Below are 21,286 nucleotides of genomic sequence, written 5' to 3'. Positions count from 1 at the left end.
TCCACGATCAAGAACTCGAACAGTATCACTGTCAAACTTCACAAAGAGGCCAAGAGCACAAATCTTATGGACCGAAAGTAAATGATACCCCAAGCCTGGCACATGCAACACCTCGGAAGTGTGGGTACCACCACGTCCATTTGGAATAAGTTGCATCTCATCCTGTGCAGCAATAGACACAGAAAAGCTCTCTCCAATGAGAATCTTCCCATGCGAAGGTCGCAAATGGGCAACACCAACGAGAGGAGTCATGTGCCATGAGGCTCCATTGTCCATGATCCATTCTCGAGCCTGGGGAGCTATCATCGCAGCATCAGAAGTCTTCGGTGTAGAGTCCTCAATGACTGCTAAGTGTAGTAAAGTAGTTGATGAGGGTACAGCCACCGCTCTAGAATCCTTTGTGTCCTCTTCTTGGTGTCCTTTTTGTCTTTGTCGGGGCAATCCTTCTTCCAATGACCGGTCTTAATACAAATATGGCAAGTTGATTCCTTCTCCTTGTCCTTCTTGGATTTGTTGTCCTCCTCCTTCTTTTGGTTCTTCCCCTTCTTGTGAGAGGTGTGACCAACCAGTGCCTCCGATTTGGAAGCATTCTGTCCCTTCAACTGTTCCTCTTGGTCCAAGACCATAGGAACCAACTCTTCCCACCGAAGAGTCGACTCCTACCTTGATGCAATAAGAGCGGAATAAAAGGTACCGAATCGTGGTGGGAACTGGGACAACAATGGGTCTTTGGAGGAAATAGACTTCCCCGCATTTTGAACCTGCATTTGAAGCTGCCGAAGCGAAGAAGACTTATTCACAGATAAGGTCTGCATCTGCACCTCCAAAGAAACTCTCTTCATCAGGGTCATCCGGTTATATATCTGGTCGAGCTCCAGCTATATCTCTTGAGCCACTGTCAAGTGCTCGATGTGGGCTATCACAACTGTAGTGTAAGACAGAAAAAGAAAATAATGAATCTTGGCATTCAGTTTGTCCCAATGAGACCGAGCTTTGGTCAACTCTGCGCACGAGCACTGGAAGAGAGGTTGGACTCATCTATCACCGACGACCAATTGATCTCCTCCATCACAAGCTCCGCCAAATCATAAGACTCCAGAATGGCCAACATCATCACGCGCCAAATGCAGTAATTGTCACCATCAAGCTTCCGATCTGATGGAAGAGCCGGTAGAATAGGCACCTTCGTGTCCATGATCGCCTGGAACTCCAAGTCAGTCTTTGAAGACATGTTCACCTGCAGTGCTTGCACAAACACAAAATCAGCCCCCTCTGACTGTGTAAACGCAGCCTATTAGGGCTGTTTCCTCTGCTGCCCGAACCTTCTTCACCCGCCAGAGGCAATGAAAAGATAAAATCTGCAATGGAAGACCTAAAACACAGTCTTCCTCCCCTTCAAATAGCAACAACCTGCAGCAAATTCACCAGTTGGACTCCTTTCCCGCACGCCCACGCTTGCTTCAGCCTTGTTCCGATGCGCAGCCCTCCTGCTCGCCCTTGAACGCTGAAAACGCAGCCTTGTGTCCCTCTGAAATCTCTTCTTCAGGTAGGTTCTTCAATCAGCCAGTTTGTTTTCACCGCTCTGATTCCATGTCAGAGTGCAGCGATGCGAAAGCGTAGGACAAAGACTGAGAGAGAGTGAACACAGAGAGACGAGGGAGAGAGAAAAGGAGACAGTGAAATCCAGGAAATTTGCAGTGTAGTATGCTATATAGGAGTGCAGAAATGTACATGGGGACAGAGGAAATATCTGCGTGTGTTTCTGCCTTCAAGACCTTGATCTCTGTCAGTCTGAGGGCGGTCAGTCTCAGTAGACCAACTCTGACAGATCTCAAGATCAGAATAATGACCAAGAGTATGCCACAATCTGACTATAAATAGTCAGTCAAGAAAATAATGCCAGCAGCAGGTCAGCTGCATTAAATGCAGCCGACTGAATAAAATAATGCAAAAAACTGACCGACTACATAACTGCAATGTCCGACTACTGACGTGTCCTCTGCGCTGATGTGGCACTGTACTGCCTGCTGACGTGTCACTTTGTTGTACTCTGTTGACGTGGCATTGTGGCTGTACGACTGTCTAGGAAATGACTGTCTAACAATCTGATGGTCAAAGATGGTGCAGAGACGCTCAGGAATGGAAGTTGCCTAGCCAATTTAATTATTGGCCAGTTTGATATTTCATGGCATCGAAATAATTATTAGATTAATTTTCAGTATTTAAGGATTGAAAATTAAAATTTAATCATAGATAATGCTGGGAAAACCATTTGGAAGGTTGCCACTTATAAAAAATGCCCATGCAAGATTGAAAAACGTTTGTAGAGGCTGGAGAGATGCATTTAAGTGTATTTAGCCTGTAAGAGAGAGGGAGGAGATGCAGTTGGTTTGATTTGCAGCCATTGGAGGACCTTCTGAGGTAGCCAGGGGTAGTTAAGACCAATCAACAACAAATAACATCTACAGGCTGTTGAGATAGGGCAGTAGCAGTAAGCGACTGATTTTCTTCAATTCTTTGCGTCTACAAGCTATTGAGACAAGGCAGCAGCAGTAAATGATAGATTTTCTTCAGTTCTTCGTGAAGAAAGTCTGAATTTTCTCTCTCTTCAGCATTCTCTCTCATCTCCCAACCTTTCTACAGCCTTGCTCCAAAGATTAGGCCATTGAGATCACTAGAGGCTGAGAAATTTTGGATTTCTTTGCTGTAAACCCTAATTTACAGGCAGAAATTAGGGTTTAACAGCAAACTCGAGAGGCGTACCAGAAATTGGAGTCTCCAAGACTTGGATTCAATAGGACTAAAGCCGTTTTCAGTCAAATTCAAGTGGAGGGACCAACAAATCAATGAATTTGGAGAATATTCCATCTCTATCAAAGCGGGTGATGGTCAATTGATTGCCCGAATGAAGGGGAAAATCAGATTGAAGACTTGCTAGTCATTTTGGACAGCAAGGAAGTTGGAATACTGAAAGGGATTGGGAGAATCTCATTGTACATCTTCTCCTTCAATTAAGTTAAATAAATACCGAAAGGGGTATCCGTTTTGGGGCCAACAGGGTGTCCAATGTCCAAGATAAAATGGTAAAGCGTGCATTTCAGTTTTGTGGATTTGTTCATTGTTGTAAATAGTGCTTAATCAGGTTATTTACCACCCTATCTGAAGCAGAAGGCCGGTTTCAGTTTGAGAGAGAGAGTGGAATGGATTAAGGGGTTAGTGGTGGAGAGCCATTGGAATGATTGCTTCTTGATTTGGGACACAAAGTGGTATTAAATTACTGCCGTAACATTTAATGTATAGTAGGCAATGCCTACATATGGAATATATTTCCACAAATGGGCTTTCAATGTATCCGGGTTCGGAATGTAGTCGAATAATTGTGGTGTGAAGGCTAGTGCGTATTCGTAAATCAAGCATGTTGTTTGAAACTTGCTGTAAATAGTAGTTTGTCCAGTTTGGGCAGCCACTTTAGTAATTTAAAGAAATACCAAAAGGGGTGCCAAGCTTGGGTTCAATAGGTGCCACTTGCTTGTATAGGAGCATTCTAGCTTCCTTTTATGAGTATTATTATTTTATTTGATTACTATTATGTTGCCATGTGTTTGCAAATCTAGGGTTTATTGTCCTTTGGGTTCCTAATGGCCAGTTTCAAGAGGCATATACAATAATTTCTGTGCTATTGTATTGTGGATTGCAAATTTGCAAGGGACCATGAGATCAAGAGTTCACAGTTTTTGGATGTGTCATCTAGTTGTAGGGAGTAAAAAGGAAATATGTGTTGAACTTGGGTCTGTAGGTTACTAGCTCAGCAAGCTTACTATTGGGAGCATGCACTATAGTATGCTAAAAAGGCAATGTTTATCTTGCAAAGAAAAGTTAGGAAAGTGGGAAGTGACTTTATATATGAGATAAATGGGAGTCCATGTCAAAAAGTGAGTGCTGAGTGTGTACAACAAACACTCAGAGAAAAGAGAAACTCAAAAAACACAAAAGAAGAAGATCAATGATGAATTACTGAAGCATGCTAAGTAAATCAAGCTGACATAGTCGAGCCGAAGCTTTGAAGTTAATGCATTGTCCTGTCTGAATTAGGCAGTAGCATCTGTAGGGAATATGCACAATGAAGGGAGCGAAAAGTAGTCCTCTAGTAGTAGGATATCGAGGGTGAATGCTGAAGGGTGAAAGATAGGACAGCCAGCTGTAGAGGGAGCGAAACACAGTCCTTAGGAGCTGTTAGAGATGAAGGATATGCTGAAATCTCTTTGAGATGATGGCTACTATAGGTGACTATTGGGCAGCCAACTAGAGAAGAAAATACAAGAATATCTGATGAAGATCTCTCTATGTAAGTGGTTGCAGATGGGCGATAATTGGGCAGCCCTTTAGGAGTGAAGAAAGCACAAAAACGTAGGTATCTGATGAAGGGTTGATAAAGAGGGTGTAACCTGCTGTAGACTGCCTGGAACTGCTGCAAGTGCAAGCCTAATGATGAGGCCAGGTGAGATGGGTAGAGGTTAGAGGATGTAGACTGCAAAACACGAAGTGAAGATGGATGCAGAAGCCACGAACCGTAATGTTCCCTTTGCAAGGTATGAACAGTAGTGGAGAGGATGGAGAGAAGTAAATGGAAGAGAGTGACAGTGTCAAAAGGAATGAATGTGTGGGATGAAGAATGAGGGAAGTTAGTGCCACATTTATAGGCATAGACTGTCTTGAGTGGTGCCCACTGAAGTCTATCAGTGGCTCCTAGACTCTCGAGAGTGGTGACCCGACACTAAATAATGATCCACATAAAGCCCTTTTGGGGCTATAAATGGAAACCCAAATAGGAATGAAGTAGGGGAAATGTATTGAATGACTTGGTTTTTGAGCAGCCACCACTTGTCGCAAGAAGCAGGAATCGACAATGGAAGGACTACCTAAGAATGCAAATAAAATGTGTACCAAAGGTTTGTGAGGAGAGGAACCTAAGAATGAACTTAATGTGTGTACCGGAGGTTGGTGAGGAGAGAAAAGTTTGGATCAATAAGCCAAATAAATTAAAATTTCCAAAAGGGTTCGTCCCCATCCCTCAAAATCGTACATGCCCAGAGGAAGGCGGTTACAAGTGCTGTTAGAGTAGCATTTAACTATTTGGGTAGATGAAGCTAAATTGATGACATCAATGGGACACAAAGTACTGTTTTCATAAATTCCTTGAGGTTGGTTCATTTCTTCCCATCCCTTAAAATCCTATGTGCCTTGAGGAAGGCCGTTACGACTGCTGTTAGAGTAACATTTAACTATTTGAACAGATAGAGCTTCAGCACACGTATCTAATTGATGACACCAATGGGACATGAAGTACTGTTTTCTTAAATTTCTTGAGGTTGGTTCTACTAGGTCTTAATTGTGGTTAGATGATATTAAGGCAGGGAGATTGTTATATGTCTACTTTAATGAATCACTAATGTTTGCTCTTACAATTCTTACAATGTATGAGACTATCTCAAAATCATCGTTCTTACATTCGCTTGATAGCGATAATATTTTTGTGCTGCTTTCTTGGATGGATGTTCCTGTCATAACCAAAAAAAATCAGTTCTGACATGAAGGTAGATTGAGTTATGATGCAGGAAACATATACGATGGAAGTACAGGAGATATTGCATGCAATCACTACCATCTTTATAAGGTCATGACAGCTAAACAAAGTTCTCTGTCTTTTTCCTATTTTTGTTTGTGCAATGCTTATGTGTTTTCTCTGTTTCATGTTACAGGAAGATATTCGACTGATGAAACAGTTGGGAGTTGATGCGTATCGTTTTTCTATCGCCTGGCCTCGTTTATTTCCAGGTCAAGCTTAATTTCATATCAGGTTCACTGAAAATATTGCACGCAGACAATTAAAATCCTTGGACAGTATCCTCACAAATGCGTCTGGGCCTGTCATAGATGGAAGTGAAGAATTGAATTTGGATGGTGTGTCATTTTACAATAGTTTAATTGATCACCTACTTGAAAATGGTAAGAGAGCATTGTTTTTTGCAGATTTCAAATTTGCAAAATGTGAAACGGTTCCTTTTTGTTTTCCTCCTTTCTCAACGGTCAGTTGAATAATTTGAAGTGATGCATAACTTTCTTCTCTGTGCAAAACTTGTATTCAAACATGCAACTCATAAGCTAAATATGTAAGTTTCTCAAATGGAAAATGACAGAGAGTCAAATCAATATAGGAGTTGACCATTTTTACATGTATCCAAATAGAGGTGCTCAATAAGGTAAAGACTGTAAAGATCCTCTTTCTCTGGACTGCTTTTGCTCCCTCCCACCTTCTCATTGCAAGTTTGCCACACTGGTGCTATGGCTTCTCTTCCATAGTATGCAGCACCAAACACTAGGTGCACCTACTGTGGCAAGACATCTCACTCCACCTCAGATTGTCGTCATCAATCATTGCTCCTTACACCACTAGTTGTGAGCTCTGTCAAAGTTTGACAAAGACAGAGGAGCTCTGACTGTTTGGCATTGCATTTCTCAGTGCATCAGCCTGATTGTATTTATGGCAGCCTGTTCACACTGTTCGTGCAGGCAGCATTTTGCTTTTGCCTCCACTTTCTTGCTTTCAGCCTGCTTTTGCAGCAGTCACTGCCCATTCCAGTGTCCTCATGGATGCATACCGGCAGCGAGCAGGGGCTGATCAGCACAGTCTCATATTCAGCCTCCTTTTTCAGGACAGTGCAGTTTCTTTATATCATTCTCTGCATTTATTTCATCTTCATCTTCCCTTCTTTCTCTGTGTTCACAATCTTCTACCATTCTGCACTCTCACATGGTATTGTTGCCAAATGAGAAGAGCTGGAGCAGGTTTGAAGGGGAGTTCACATCAAATTGCTGTTATAACACCAGGTTTGTTGTGTTTGCAGCCCTATGAGGTCTTTGTACAGCAAGGTGATATCAAAGTGCAAGCCTTCCAGTGACGATTTTTTCATCTCTGGAGCTGATAACCCTTCTACACTCAGCTGCCCTCTTTCCTTAGCCTTTGTAGCAAGCCTTTTCATCTTCCAGAGTCATCGGAATGCAGCAATTATTTGTGTTTCTCTTGTATTTTTGTTTGCTTGCTCTTTGAAGGACAATGAAATATGGCTGACCGGTACGATTGGCAAGGTTGAGTGGACCATCAATCCAACAGAGACGGTGAGGACTGATGTAGCAACGATTGAGATCATGAAGGGTAGCGTGACAATTATTGAGATCAAGACGATTGTAGTGAAGACCATCACGATCAAGAAGATTGAGAGGATTGCCTCAAAGATCAAAGAGTTCAGAAATTGGATGGAGTATCAGATTGTCTCCACTCCATTCACTTTGTGTTTCTACCCTCGGTGGTAAGGAGGGACCTGGCCTAGCTATCATGGGACCATTTGTACAGGTGTGTGCACTTTCTTCTGTTCCCAGGATAGCCTTGTGGTCTTGCAAGGTGGAGTGCATCCAAGATACTTTTGCGTTATCGTACTTCGTCAACACTCCAATTTACCAATCAAGCCACCCTCTAGGATGGCTCAACTCTAGAGCTGAGTCTTCTCCATAGATGAGCTGTCATGATTCAGCCCTTGTGCATGTGAGAAGAATTCAGTCCATGGCTGATGTGTGGACCCGACTTGCATCCCTTTACCATGTTTGCAGCCTTGCCCATTGCATGACTCTTGGGATGTGGTTACATCAAATGTCAGTTGCCAACTCGCCAACTATGAAGGATCACATCAATAAGATGGAGGAGATATGGTATGAGTTAGCATCCCTTGGCAAGATGACCTTTAACATCTTCCATGTGTAAAGTATGATCTCTTCTATATTAGCCTTCATCCCTATAGTATAGAACACTAGCATATGGGAGGAGCTTGTGCCCATGATATTGGAGTAGGACGCATGCCATAAGGAGACTAGTGCTTGCAGTGCTAGGATTGCTAGTTGGGCTTTCATCTTTTCTTTGAGAGAAATATTTAAGCACTTTTGTAGTCAGTATATCATTAAGTGGTAGCAATCAAAAGTAGAAGAAAGGTAAGAAATATAAAGGAGAACTGAAGAAGTAGGACAATAATTCCAATGATTATCCTAAGTGTTTGCACTGTGGGAAGACAACCTCGTTAGTAGTTGGTTAAACATGTCATAGTTTCTAAAGAGCTACTTTTTTCTTCATCCTCTAGGTTCTACTATGACTGATCTACATTGGCCATGACAACGGAGTAGGTCTTTATCAATCTCTAACAAACATTTTCCCCTCTGTCATGAAGGTCCTTGATTCAATCTCACCGATAGGTCATATGTGAAGACATGTCGTGATTCACAAGGCAAGGCTTCTTCAATGAAAAAGCAAAAGGCAATGTTATCTACTTGGTGTTATCCATCTCATAGAGATGGACAAAGACCTACTCCGTTGTCATGGCCAATGCAGATCAATCATAGTAGAATCTAGAGGATGAAGAAAAAAGTAGCTTTTTAGGAACTATGACATGTTTAACCAACTATTGACGAGGTTGTCTTCCCACAATGCAAACACTTAGGATAATCATTGGAATTATTGTCTTGCTTCTTAAGTTCTTCCTTATATTTCTTACCTTTCTTCTACTTTTGATTGCTACCACTTGATGATATACTAACTACAAAAGTGCTTAAAATTTCCTCTCAAAGAAAAGATGAAAGCCCAACTAGCAATCCTGGCACTGCAAGCACTAGTCTCCTTATAGCATGCGTCGTACTCCACTATCATGGGCACAAGCTTCTCCCATGTGCTAGTGTTCCACACTATAGGGATGAAGGCTAATATAGAAGAGATCATACTTTACACATGGAAGATGTTAAAGGTCATCTTGTCAAGGGATGCTAACTCATACCAGGTAGATAACATTGCCTTTTGTTTCTTCATTAAATAAGCGTTAGCTTGTGAATCACGACATGTCTTCACATATGACCTATCGGTGAGATTGGATCAAGGACCTTCATGACAGAGGGGGAAATGTTTGTTAGAGAGCAATGGGGTAGTGGATGTACATGCTGAGTGAAAGAGATGAACGCACGTGCACACACACACACACACATAAAAGTTCCACTAAAGACCAAATCGGCCTATGAGATATATCCATGTACAAATGAATATTCTCACGATCTCATGAAAGTGAAAAATGAAAAATGAAAAGTCCTATTTAAATGTGCAATAAGTGTAGGCATCATCATCTAGGCAAAGCCACAATGTACACAAATATATCCTTTTTGAGACGTGAAGCCATGTGGATGTGAGATACAACGATGCTATGCAAATCTAATACCATCCAGTGATTATAGGGGTCTGCCCACCTATTGGTTGCCCATCCAATAGGTGCTATGGGCAACACCCCTTCTCAAATCATGGATATGGCATAAGGCTCTAGGATTTGGAATGTTGAAGAGATCCACCAAGTTATAGCACTCCATAGTGATTGTGCCGTCCAAGATCTTCTCATGAGTGTAGTGATACTAAATCTCAATGTGCTTCGTGTGTGCATGAAACATTGGGCTCCATGCAGTGTCTATTCAACTCAAGTTATCGCATAAGAGAGGAGTGGTATGGCTTTCAGGACAACCAAGCTCTCTTAATGATCTTAGAAACCATATGGCCTCACATGTGGTAGTTGATGCCACCCTATATATGTTAGAATTTGCCAATTCTATGGGTAGTGCCCAACGTTTTAGTCTTTAGTTCTTTTTTAGTTCTTAGTGTGAACACAACTAGAGTTATAAGTTGTGTCACCACTATTAGAGGAGTTAGGGTCAATTAACTCTAGTTGGCTAGAGCTAGGTCTATCTTAGACCTATCTTGTACCTTTCATTCTCTTTCTTTCAGCTTAGCAAGTACACTTGAGGCTTTTGTCAAATTTCGCTCTCCAAGTTAAAATTGACAACCAATTTGAAGAAATTTCACAATTTCTTTGACATTTTCACAAAAAATTTGGGGCTTTTGCCCAATTTGCAGTCTCATGTGTGAATCTTCATTGAAAACACTGACATTGCACAATTTCATCGACATTTGTGCAAGAAATTTTGGGCTTTTTGTCCTAGAGGCTTCCACAAATATCACGAGGCAGATTCCAGCTGCTATTTGCTGTTGGCATGCACCTTGAGATGACATTACTGCAGAAATTCAAGCTGTAAGGTACAAATTTATTCAATTTCTTTGAAATTTTAGGAAGAAATTTGGAGCGCTTACTTGACACGCATTCCAAGGTAGCAAATAGTAGTATAGCAAAATTTAATTGCTGTTACAGTCAAATTGATCAGAAAATTTTGGAAAAATTCAGTAAATTTTGGTAAAAATCGGTATTAAGTTGCTGTAATTTGTATTTCTGAGGGTATGCAGTACGTGGCAGGTGTGGTACAGTAGTGCATTCGCTATTATGGCTGAGTGTTGATTTGGGTCAAATGGGGCACACTTTGACATTTGTGTGATAGTTTGGTACTTGTTGCATAACCTCGAGGGGATTTTTGGTACTCTGAGGAATACAATCTATACTTCAGCAAAGAAGTATTTGGCTACATATTTTTGTCCATTACGGACAACATGGCACATCAAGGGATTAATGATCAGGGCAACATCCTTGGTGTTCTCACTCAGGAGGACAAACTTGATGGATCAAACTACCCGTTGTGGAGTTTTATGGTCTGCAACCTTCTTGTAGCAAAGGACTTGTGGGACTATGAGCTGGTGATTTACAACAACTAGGAGGTCTTGCGTCTCTAACACCTCAGCGTAATACTAGAGGATAGGTTGCTGGTGCTGCTGCCCCTCCTCCCCCTCCTATTGCGGATTAGAGGAGATGGGACTTAAAAGATGCACATGCACTTTCTTTGATTGCCTTGTCATTGAAAAGATTTATCATTCCACACATTTGGTCTGGTAAGACCTTAAAATCAGCATGGGATGTACTTGAGCGTATGTTTGTAGCACGTAACGAGGCCAAAATATCTTATCTCCATAGAGAGTTGGCCAATGTAAACATGGATGATGGTGATAGCATGATAGATCATCTTACTCACATTGAGGATTTGCGCAAGCAGTTGCTCAATGTGGATGAGATAATTCAGGATGCTAAATTTGTAAACATCACATTGAACTCTCTTCAAGAGTCGTATCTTGGTTTCCACACCTCTTTGATGTTGTCTTTGGGGGGGGGGGGGGGGGGGGGGCGCCGGGGGGGAAGGAGACAACAACTCCTTACATTTGTGGAGTTGGAAGGCCTCTTGTTGCAAGAGGAACAGACTTAGAAGACTGTTGCGTGGCATTCGGGGGATGTGGCTATGCTTTCCAAGTTCAAAGGTGAAGGAAAAGTCAAGTAAAATGCAGAAAAAGGGTGATGCTGGACAGCCATCAAATAAGGCTGTCCAAGACATAGAAAAGTCTAAGAAGAAGGGGAAATGTCATTATTGCAAGAAGCCAGGTCACTGTATTGATGAATGCCATAAGAGGTTAGACAAAGAGAAGAAAAATGACTTTGGTTTGATTGTTCAAGACACATTAGACAACAAATCTATTGATGGTGATGCTTCAGCCAACTTTGTGGAGGACTATGCATTTTTGACTTGCAGTTATGATTCTTCAATGGCTGATTCAGCATTTAATGCTTTTGAAACATAGCAAACATGGTATTTTGATAGTGGAGCTTCAAAGAGGATCACTTGGATACCTTTGCTTTTAACAAGCATGGCTTTTAGGTCATCTTTGAGGATGACAACATTGTTAGAGACATGGAAATGGATTATGCACTCAAGCTATCTGGGACCCTATATAAGGGTTTGTTTTTGTTGGATATCTATGATGCATAGTCTCATGATGCTCTAATAGTCACTACTTTATTGTCCACTATGCGGAATGCAGAGCTATGGCATGCGTGCAATGGACATATGAGTTTTAGGAGTTTGATGACCCTTCAGAGGTGTCATATAGTAGATGCATTGCCTCTAGTGGAGACTCCACCTCATGCACGCGAGGGATGTATCTTGGGCAAGATACATAGATTTGCCTTAAAAAAGGATGGTGCAATGCGTGTTGTCCGAAAATTACGGCTTATTCACTCTGATGTTTGTAGTCTCTTGAGGACATGTGTACTTGGAGGTCATCTTTACTTTGTTACATTTATTGATGATTACTCTCAGTATACATGGGTGTATGGGCTAAAAGGAAAATCTAATGCGTGTATGCATTTTAAACATCTTGTTGCGAAGCTTGAGCTAAAACTGGCTTGAAAGTGCACACTTTGCACGGATAGAGGGGGGGAGGGAGTACATGTCTCCTGCTTTTGAGACATATTTACTTGATCATGGCATTATGCATCAAGCCATTGTTAGAATGACTCCTTAGCAGAATGGTGTTGTTGAAAGGAAGAATCACACTCTTATGGAGATGACTCGTTGTATGCTCAAAAGCAAGGGGCTGCCTCATAAATTTTGGTTAGAAGGCCTTCTGTGTACAAAACATGTGTTGAATCGCGCACCCACTAAGGCACTAAAGACGATCACCCCGTTTGAAGCTCGGCAAGAAACCCAAGGTTGACTACTTCTGGGTGTTTGGCTGCATAGCCTATGCACATGTTCTGAAAAAGCTTCATGGGAAGCTTGATGACAAGGTTGTACAATGCATATTTACTGGCTACAGTTCGGAAAGCAAGGACTATCGCTTGTATGACCCACACAGAAAGAAATTTTTTGTCAGCAGGGATGTCATATTTGATGAAAATGCTGCATTTTCACATGATTAGTTTCAAATGCCAGCCATCATGACATTGGTGATGTCTTTGAGAGTCTCTTGCCACTTTCTTTGGAGTCTGTGCCTGCTGTAAATGGCCGAATAGACATAATATAGCAAGCTGTTGCTGCACCATATAGGCCTGAACAGTAGGGTATTGATGATGGTTTGCCACATGGAGTGGAAGATGCAGTGCAACATGAAAAGGTTGCTGTAAATGCAGCAAAAAACAGTCCTGAGATGGCTGTTACAAACTCTCTAGGAGAGTAAAATGGATGCTCCTTTCGCTCAACACATGATAAGGGTTGCTAGGTATGCAACACATGATGCAAGGGGACCCCATTTGGCTGATTTTACGGAAGTAGATGATTGTGATGAGCATGTATTTATGAGCTCACTGTTGGATGATGATGAGCCTAGTTCCTTTGATGAAGCTCAACAATATGTACATTGGATGCATGCCATGTAGGATGAGTTAGACTCTATTGCCACTAACTCTACATGGGATATTGTGGATTTACCACTTGGCAAGAAGGCCATTGACACAAAATGGGTTTTTAAACTCAAACGCAAGGCTGATGGTACCATTGATATGTACAAAGCATGGTTGGTAGCAAAAGGCTATGCATAGAAGAAGGGCATAGATTATGAAGAGACTTTTGCTCCTACACCCCTTATGAGTATGGTGAGATGTGTAATTGTTATGGCTGCAAATTATGGTTGGAAGGTGTTAGAAGTGGATGTAGTGATGGAAGTGTGTGGAAAATTATTGTAATAGATTGTTGTACACAAGAGAGAGAAAAGAAAAAGAGAAAGAGAAACACTGCAAAAGAAAAAAATAATGCACAAGGAACTCAGAAACAAAGAGATACTTGGGAAATGGAATCCATATACCAAGATATAAGACAATACAGAACCAATGTGAGTCATTGACTGTGAAGGCACTGGCACTAGCACCTGCTCCTCTCCCTCCACCAAAATCAGTTAGGTGATGAATGATCATGATGTGGAGGAGAAGCCTAAATAAATAGACAAAAATATGCCATAAATAATGTCAGGTTGGCCAACATTTAAAGCTGGTCGACCAACAATAAATACTAAAATGAACATCATAAAATGCCAAGAAAAATGCCTAAATAATTTGACATGCATAGACTCACCCATGATCTGAGAGAGGGTGTTAGCAGATATGTCAGTTCATGGCTGAGTTTGTGCATGTCAGTGGGCTAGGGCACCACAAACTCACCCATGATCTGAGAGAGGGTGTTAGTAGGTATGTCAGTTCATGGCTGAGTCTGTACATCTTAGTGGGCTAGGGCACCAGGATATTATCCTGATTATTTAGGCATTTTTCTTGGCATTTTATGATGGTCATTTTAGCATTTTTTGCTGGCCGATCAGCATTAAATGTTGGCAGACCTGACATTATTTATGGCAAATTTTTGCCTATTTATTGAAGCTTCTTCTCCACATTATGATCATTCATCACCTGATTGATTCTAGTGGAGGGAGAGGAGTAGGTGCTAGTGCCTTCACAGCCAGTGACTCACATTGGTTCTGTACTGTCTTATATTTTGGTTTATGGATTCCATTTCCTGAGTATCTCTTTGCTTTTGAGTTCCTTGTGTAGTTGTTCTTTTCTTTTATGCAATGTTTCTCTCTCTCTCTCTCTCTCTCTCTCTCTTTTCTTTGTCTCTTGTGTACAACAGACTATTACAGTAGTTTTTCACACACTTCCATCACTGCATCCACTTTTGACATCGAGAGAGTCGTCACCCATCATCACCGTCCACACTTGCTCTTGGCGTAAAGCTACTAATGTCTTGTAGTCCTTTTGGAGGACTTCTTGCCACAATAATAGCAGTGAGACTTTTTCTTCGGCCGTAATGCACCCCTCTCTGAAATTGGAACCTTTGAAGTACCTAGAGATAGCATCCTCATAGAAACCTAAAGTTGAACATAGCAAGTCTCCAACATAACACGTGTAGATGAAGAAGTAATGTCAGCATGTTGACCATTGGGAGGAGATGCTGGAGGAGCCATGATGAGGGAGATACAGAGAAGATGAAGAAAGACAAAGGATCTGTAGGGAGAAAAGTATCCAAAAATACAAACTCACAAGGGTTACATGAGTTCCAAGCAACAAAGAAAGCACATAGAGAAAAGATCAACAATAACCAGAGCGTAGGGATGAGGTCACGACAATCGGATTCACATGATCTTATCTAAAGTTGAGTAGTGTATCTCAAAGTGAGAAGACGTACCAAAAAGAACCAAAATCAGCTTGAAAATACTGTCGCCCAGGTTTGCACAGGAGCAAACAACCAAAACACAGGTGTTGATCAGTAAAATGCAGGCAGTAGACACCAAAACGCAGATTGGGAAGGGTCAATAACAGGTCCCTAGCCTTGAAACAAGCCCAAAAAACTGAAGATGAAAATGGCAGTCAACAGAACGTTGAGGAGACAAGCTGAAAATGATCAAAAGATGGTCGCCCAGGCTGGAAATCAGTTGTAGTAGTCAAAACAGGTCCAATCAGCAGACAAAAAGTCAAAATTTTGACCCTGAAACAATGGACATGCACAGACTCAACCATGAACTGACGTATCTGCTAACAGAAGGCACATTAATTGGACATTAAGACAACATTCTTGAATGGGGATTTGCATGAGGATGTTTATGTGTCACAACCTCTTGGATTTGTGGTGAAGGGGAAAGAGCACATGGTATGCGAGCTAAACAAAGCTCTTTATGGTCTCAAATAGGCTCCTTGTGTGTGGTACTCTAAAATTGATGCGTATTTGGCCAACAAAGGGTTCAAAAACAGTCCAACTGCTCCCACTCTATACATAAAGAATGAAGGGGGGGACTTGCTAACTATCATTCTTTATGTAGATGACATGCTACTCACTGGACCTTTAGAAGCAAAAATTGCAGATTTCAAGGCTGAATTAAAACATGCATTTGCTATGTCAGATATGGGCTGTCTACACTATTATTTGGGGATTCAATTCGTTCAAAATCAGCATGGTATCATCATGTCACAGTCACAATATGCGGATAAGTTGTTACATAGGTTTAATATGCAAGATTACAAAGCTATGTGCACTCCTATGGAGCCAGGCTCAAAGCTATCTATGCATGATGGTGAAGAGATGTCTGTTGTTGCAATTTATAGCTAGGCTGTTGGCTGTTTGATTTATCTTTGCAACATACGCCTTGACATTTAGTATGCAGTAACTCAGGTGAGCATGCATATGCATAGCCCACAGACTATACATTGGCAAGCTGTTAAGTGGGTCTTCAGATACTTACAAGGTACTTAGTCATATGCATTATTATTTCCTGGGGGGGAGACTTACAATTACAGGCTTACACTGATTCAGACTGGGGTGGTGATGCAGACACTAGGCAGTCTACTAACAGACAGTTTCTTTCTGGGCCGTTCATGCATTTCATGGCTAAGCAAGAAATAGCCTACAGTGTTTACCTCTACTTGTGAGGCTGAGTACAGGGCAGCCTTCACGGCAACAATGGAATGTGTATGGTTGCATAGATTGTTGGTTGACCTACATTTACCATTGGAGGGTCCTACACCCATTTTTTCTGACAGTCGGAGTGCTATTGCAATGGCATGAAATCTTGTGTTTCATGCTCACATGAAACATATTGAGTTGCATTGCCATTATGTCATAGAGAGATGCTATGCGGAGAGATCAGCTTGATGTATGTTCCTACATAGGAAAATGTTGTAGATGTTTTCACCAAGGCACTATCTCGTGAGAAGTTTGAGACTTTTCGCAAGTCCTTAAACTTGCTATCCTTTGATGATTGATCATTCCTGTACTTTACCACATTGGCATTGCAAGGGGGTGTTAGAATTTGCCAATTCTATGGGCAATGCCCAATGTTTTAGTCTTTAGTTCTTTTTTCAGTTATTAGTGTAAACACAACTAAAGTTAGAAGTTGTGTCACTACTCTTAGAGTTAAGAGTTAGAGTCAATTAACTCTAGTTGAGTTAGAGCTAGGTCTATCTTAGACCTATCTTGTACCTTTCATTCTCATTCTTTCAAGTCAACAAGTATGCTCTACTCTTTTGCTTCAACACACTCTCATTGTCTCTCTTTTCTCTCCTCCATAGTTGGTTGTCATTTTCCAACAGTATTGTGCTTGTGAGAACGCATGACGGAAGAAATAGAAACACAAAGACAAAGGAACAGAGAGAGACTACAAGAAAAGAAGAATGAAATGTGCACTGAACAAGAAAGAATGTTGATACAAATGGGAAAGTAGAAGGAGACTGATCAATCCATGCATGTAGCTCGCATATTCAGTGAGGGCATCGGATCAGGCTAATGACAATGGTAGCACCAAGCATGGAGGAGATCGATCAGTCCATGCATGTAGCTCATAGCGTCAGTGAGGGCACCAGATTAGGTTGATGACGATGGCGGCACCAAGCACGGAGGAGACGGAGTGTGGGAGTGTGCACTTGCTAAGGAGGACAAAAGACTGGAGAGAATGAATGACTGCCAAGTGGGGACGGTTGGCTGTAAATAGCCATAAATGCCCAAAATTTGCCAACCTGCCCTTGAGAGATCCATAAATGTTGGCCCACCAGCATTTAATACCAGTTACACTGAATAAAATGCTAGAAAAATATCAAGAGGCCACAAAAAAATCCCAGTAAGTAAAATGTCCGGTAGGTGGAGGCTAGATTGGAAAAAGCAGAAGTTGACCTAGAAATGCACACAAAAAGCTGACAACTAAAGAAAATGCACAAAAGGGCAGGCTCTAATAGAGGCGACTTCTCCATCAAAACACATGACAGACATGTCAGAGCTCCTAATGTGTTCGTCTGACTTAGATGGAGACTCACAAGTAGGAGATGACAAGGCATGACAATCATGATTGCTAACACCTTCTCTCAAATACTGGATGTGGCGAAAGGCCAAAGAAGACATAGATTCAAGGGTGGTGAGTATGCCAATGTTGCAGCATCACCAAGATCGTCCCCCCTTTGAAAGCGATGGGGGATATGAGGGTGTCAGAATAATAGGTTTGCTCTGATACCATATCAAAATATGTGATGGTGCAGAGATACAGTAGGGTTTGTGGGGAGAAACATAGTGTATACAGTCAACACTGAGAGAGAAGAAAAACTTAGAAACACAAGAAGAATATGGTGATGATGCACTGAATCATGCTATGAGAAGCGAAGTTGATACAACGGAGCCAAAGCTCAAAAGATGATTGCATTGTCTTGTTTGAATCAAGCGGTAGCACTTGCACAAATTTGCACAGTGAATTGAGCAAAACGCAAGTCCTTTGATGTCATCAAGGATGAAAAAGATCATCACTAGCTATTGAGGGAGCGAACTGCAGTCCTTTGATATTGGGGAGTGGCCTCCGCAACAAAATGCAAATCCTAGAAACCTAAGTGGTGAAAATGCAAATGTCTGATGGAGATGAGCTGCAAGCGTAGATGAAATCACTGACATCAGGTTGTGGATGTTATCATTAGGCGAAGACAAGTGACTCCAAGTTGTAGAAGATGATGCTAGCTGGAGGAAGGACTCCAAATTGCAAAACGCAAATGCCAGATAGATGGAAGTTGATGCCTACTAGTGAAGAGCCTCTAGATGATGAAAATGAAAAGTGGATGATGGCGTCAATTGGAGAAGATCGATGCTTGTGTGAAAGAATTTGACGCGGAGTTGGAGAAACCTGTTGCCAAGATGGGGGAAGCTTCCAAATATAGACTTGATAATGAGGAAACAGGGCGCTCGAAGGAGAAGCGGAAGGGTGACCACGAACTATGATGTCCTCCAGTAGGGGTATGGGCAATAGTGGAGAGAAGAGGGAAGAGTGTCGGAGTGACGGAGGAAGAGGGGTGAAGAATGACTGAAGTGGTAGAATGAATGAAGTGATAGTCCTTTTTGGGGCTGTTAGTGCGAAACCCTAACTAAAGTGTGTAAATTGAAGAAATGGTTTCTTGACAAAGAGAACCATTGGAGGAGAGAGTGGCGGATGGGAACCTATGGAATAGATGGTGCACAAGTGGGAATGGGTGTAGCAATAGACCGCCTCGGAGGACCTTGCATCATAGAAGGGAAGTGGAGCCTGTAAAGCCCTCTTGTATTATTCCCATGCTCCCCATAGGAAACCCCCCCCTCCCCCCCCCCCCCCCCCTAGACGGCGGGAGCGCCATCTTTCCCCATACATCCTCCCTCTATAAAGCCCCCCTCCCCCTCCCCAGGCTACGACGGGAGGAGGGAGCTCTCCCCCACCGCTTGCAGCATGCGCCACCCCCCTGGGCTCGTCGATCTGCTCAGTAGCCCAGCAGGCATCACCCCGCGTTTCAGTAGGCAGTTCGCCTTTTTCCCCTCCGTTGTAGCACGGCGACTCCCTCTCCAGCCTGATGTAGAGGCAACGGCCCCTCCAGCGTCCCCTCCTCTCGGCGTCAGACAGAGGTCCCCCCCATCTTCTGTGCAGGCGGCCCCCCTGCTAGCCGTGAGCAACAGCGGCCTCCCTTCGGTTCTGCAGCGAGCCCCCCCCCCCTCCCCAAAACCCCATCGCTTGCAGCAGGCGTCACCCCCTGCCCCGTCAACCTGTCTAGCGGCCTAGCAGTACGGCCCCCCCTTTTTTCCGTGAACAGAAAAGAGAGGGAAGGAGAGAGAGGAGAAGAAGAAGAGGAAGGGGAAAAAAGAAGAGAGAGAAGAGGGAAAGAGGAGGAGAAGAAGAAGAGAAGGAGAAGAAGAGGGTGAGAGAGAAGGAGAGGAAGGAGAAGAGAGAGAGAGAGAGAGAGAGAGAGAGAGAGAGAGAGAGAGAGAGAGGAGGGGGGAGATCTAAAATGATTGTTGACCCAAGTTATGCTTGGTTGTTTGAAAAGGTTGTAAATCCCTTGAGCAAGTGTTTTGATACGTCCAAGTTAAATTTTGACTGTGCATGCAATGGGATTGCGATGCCTTGAAGCAAGAAGTTGTGCATTCAACCGTTTGTTAATGTGGTTTTGGATGTTAACCCAAGTGGGGTGTGTTTGATGATTGCATGATCGGGTTTGAGATGACTGATTGCCATGGAAACAAAAGGGATGTTTTCCCTAGTGATTGTCTTTTTAGCTGGGTGCTTCAGCTGTGGTTGATTTCCTAAAGGGATAATTAAGGAAGGATGGCGCTAGTTACCCCCTGCGAACCGCCAAACCCTATCCAAGGGGGTTGTGAATCCGTGTCGGGAATGTGGAACGAACCCGCCGTGAGAGGTCTCTCCGTGGAAATTACTTGGCGTAGGAGGACGCTTGGGTGCCAGTGGGGGGCTCTGGCCGTAAATCCCAATGCCTCCGGGCCCTACACAAGTGTTCTACGTGACTCGAGATGGGATCTTGAGGCCTTGATACTAGTTACAATGCAGAATCTTGGTAGGATAATCCTTCGGGGTTTGTTGCCGGAAGACGGAAGGATTTTTCTGTGGAGGCAAAAAGGAACACTTAATTCTCCTGTATGGGCGGGAGATAAACATTAATCTGAAGATAAGTTAAGGAAGTGTTTGATCTTGTTTTATCTTGTCTTCGTGTCTGTGCTCTAAGTTACGTAAAAGAACCTGTGATTAATGGGTTAATTAAGGAAGCTGCTTTTATGTGTCAAACATAATGTGGTAGGTAATTAGATAACTAAAACAACCCCCGAGGGAAGCGTGGTGGATGTGACCAATGGGTCTATCCTACGGAAGGGTGGTCTCGGTTAGCCGAGAGCTTTCCTCAAAGGAAATGTTAACGGGAAATGTTAGGAAAAAGTCGTTCTATGACCTTAGACAATGTTGGCTAGGAACCCGGACTTCAGGTCGATCCTAGTGGGAACGGCCGGATAAGTTCCGTTGGGGGGCAGACTCGAGAGATCCTAGTTGGCAAACCCCGTGTCATTCCTTGGGAGTGCCGGCGGCGACTTCTAGATATGTCTCTCGATGGACTGCTAAGACGTGTCCCGCGATTTGAGGAACGGGGGGCACGTTACAGTTGGTATCAGAGTAAAACTTCTTAATGATACTTGATTGATTAATGTTCAGTTCATAGACATATTGTAAACAGAAATAACCTAAGTGGTATGGCTTGATTGGCAGGTACCTTCTGCAACCACGAATGCTGACATGCAAGAGAAGAAGTTCCTTCTCAAGCAAATTAAGCCACCGGAGTTTGATGGCAAGGGAATGACTGTTCAAGATGACGCCGAGATCTGGATTGAGTCCATGGAGGACTATTTTGAGGCAGCAGGAACGGCACCTGCTAACCAAGCCATGCCTGCCAAACTTAAGCTTACAGGCGAAGCGAGACTTTGGTGGAACAGTGATGCAGAGACCAAGCGATCTCGGAGGGGACAGTCACTTGGAATAAGCTTAAGGAAGCTGTGCGAGGGAGGTATCTGCCACCTGCCTACCGCACACAAAAGATGAATGAATTCTACGACTTGAAGCAGCTAGGATTATCCCTTGAATTATATTATTCAAAGTTTGTTTCACTCCTAAAGTATGCACCCCCAA

General features: G+C 42.8%; 1 protein-coding gene across 3 annotated transcripts in view; it reads left to right on the top strand.

Moving 5' to 3' along the window:
• The window catches only part of LOC148024833 (beta-glucosidase 25-like), a 75,757-nt gene that overhangs the window by 7,464 nt on the left and 47,007 nt on the right, over positions 1-21,286 (top strand). For 2 of the 3 annotated variants that reach the window (XM_087694494.1, XM_087694495.1), the window contains exons 4-6: positions 5,616-5,674; positions 5,760-5,835; positions 5,935-6,006. In XM_087694494.1, coding sequence (XP_087550620.1) covers positions 5,616-5,674; positions 5,760-5,835; positions 5,935-6,006 — 207 coding nt within the window. The remainder of the gene's footprint in view (positions 1-5,615; positions 5,675-5,759; positions 5,836-5,934; positions 6,007-21,286) is intronic. The other variant, XM_087694496.1, reaches the window with a different exon arrangement.

Source organism: Lygodium microphyllum, chromosome 15 (assembly GCF_053477565.2).
Source record: "Lygodium microphyllum isolate KBCC chromosome 15, Lygodium_microphyllum_v1.1.10, whole genome shotgun sequence".
In the NCBI taxonomy this organism is placed as follows: domain Eukaryota; kingdom Viridiplantae; phylum Streptophyta; class Polypodiopsida; order Schizaeales; family Lygodiaceae; genus Lygodium; species Lygodium microphyllum.
The sequence above is the reverse complement of the archived record's forward strand: the minus strand, read 5'-3'. Positions and strand labels throughout refer to the sequence as shown.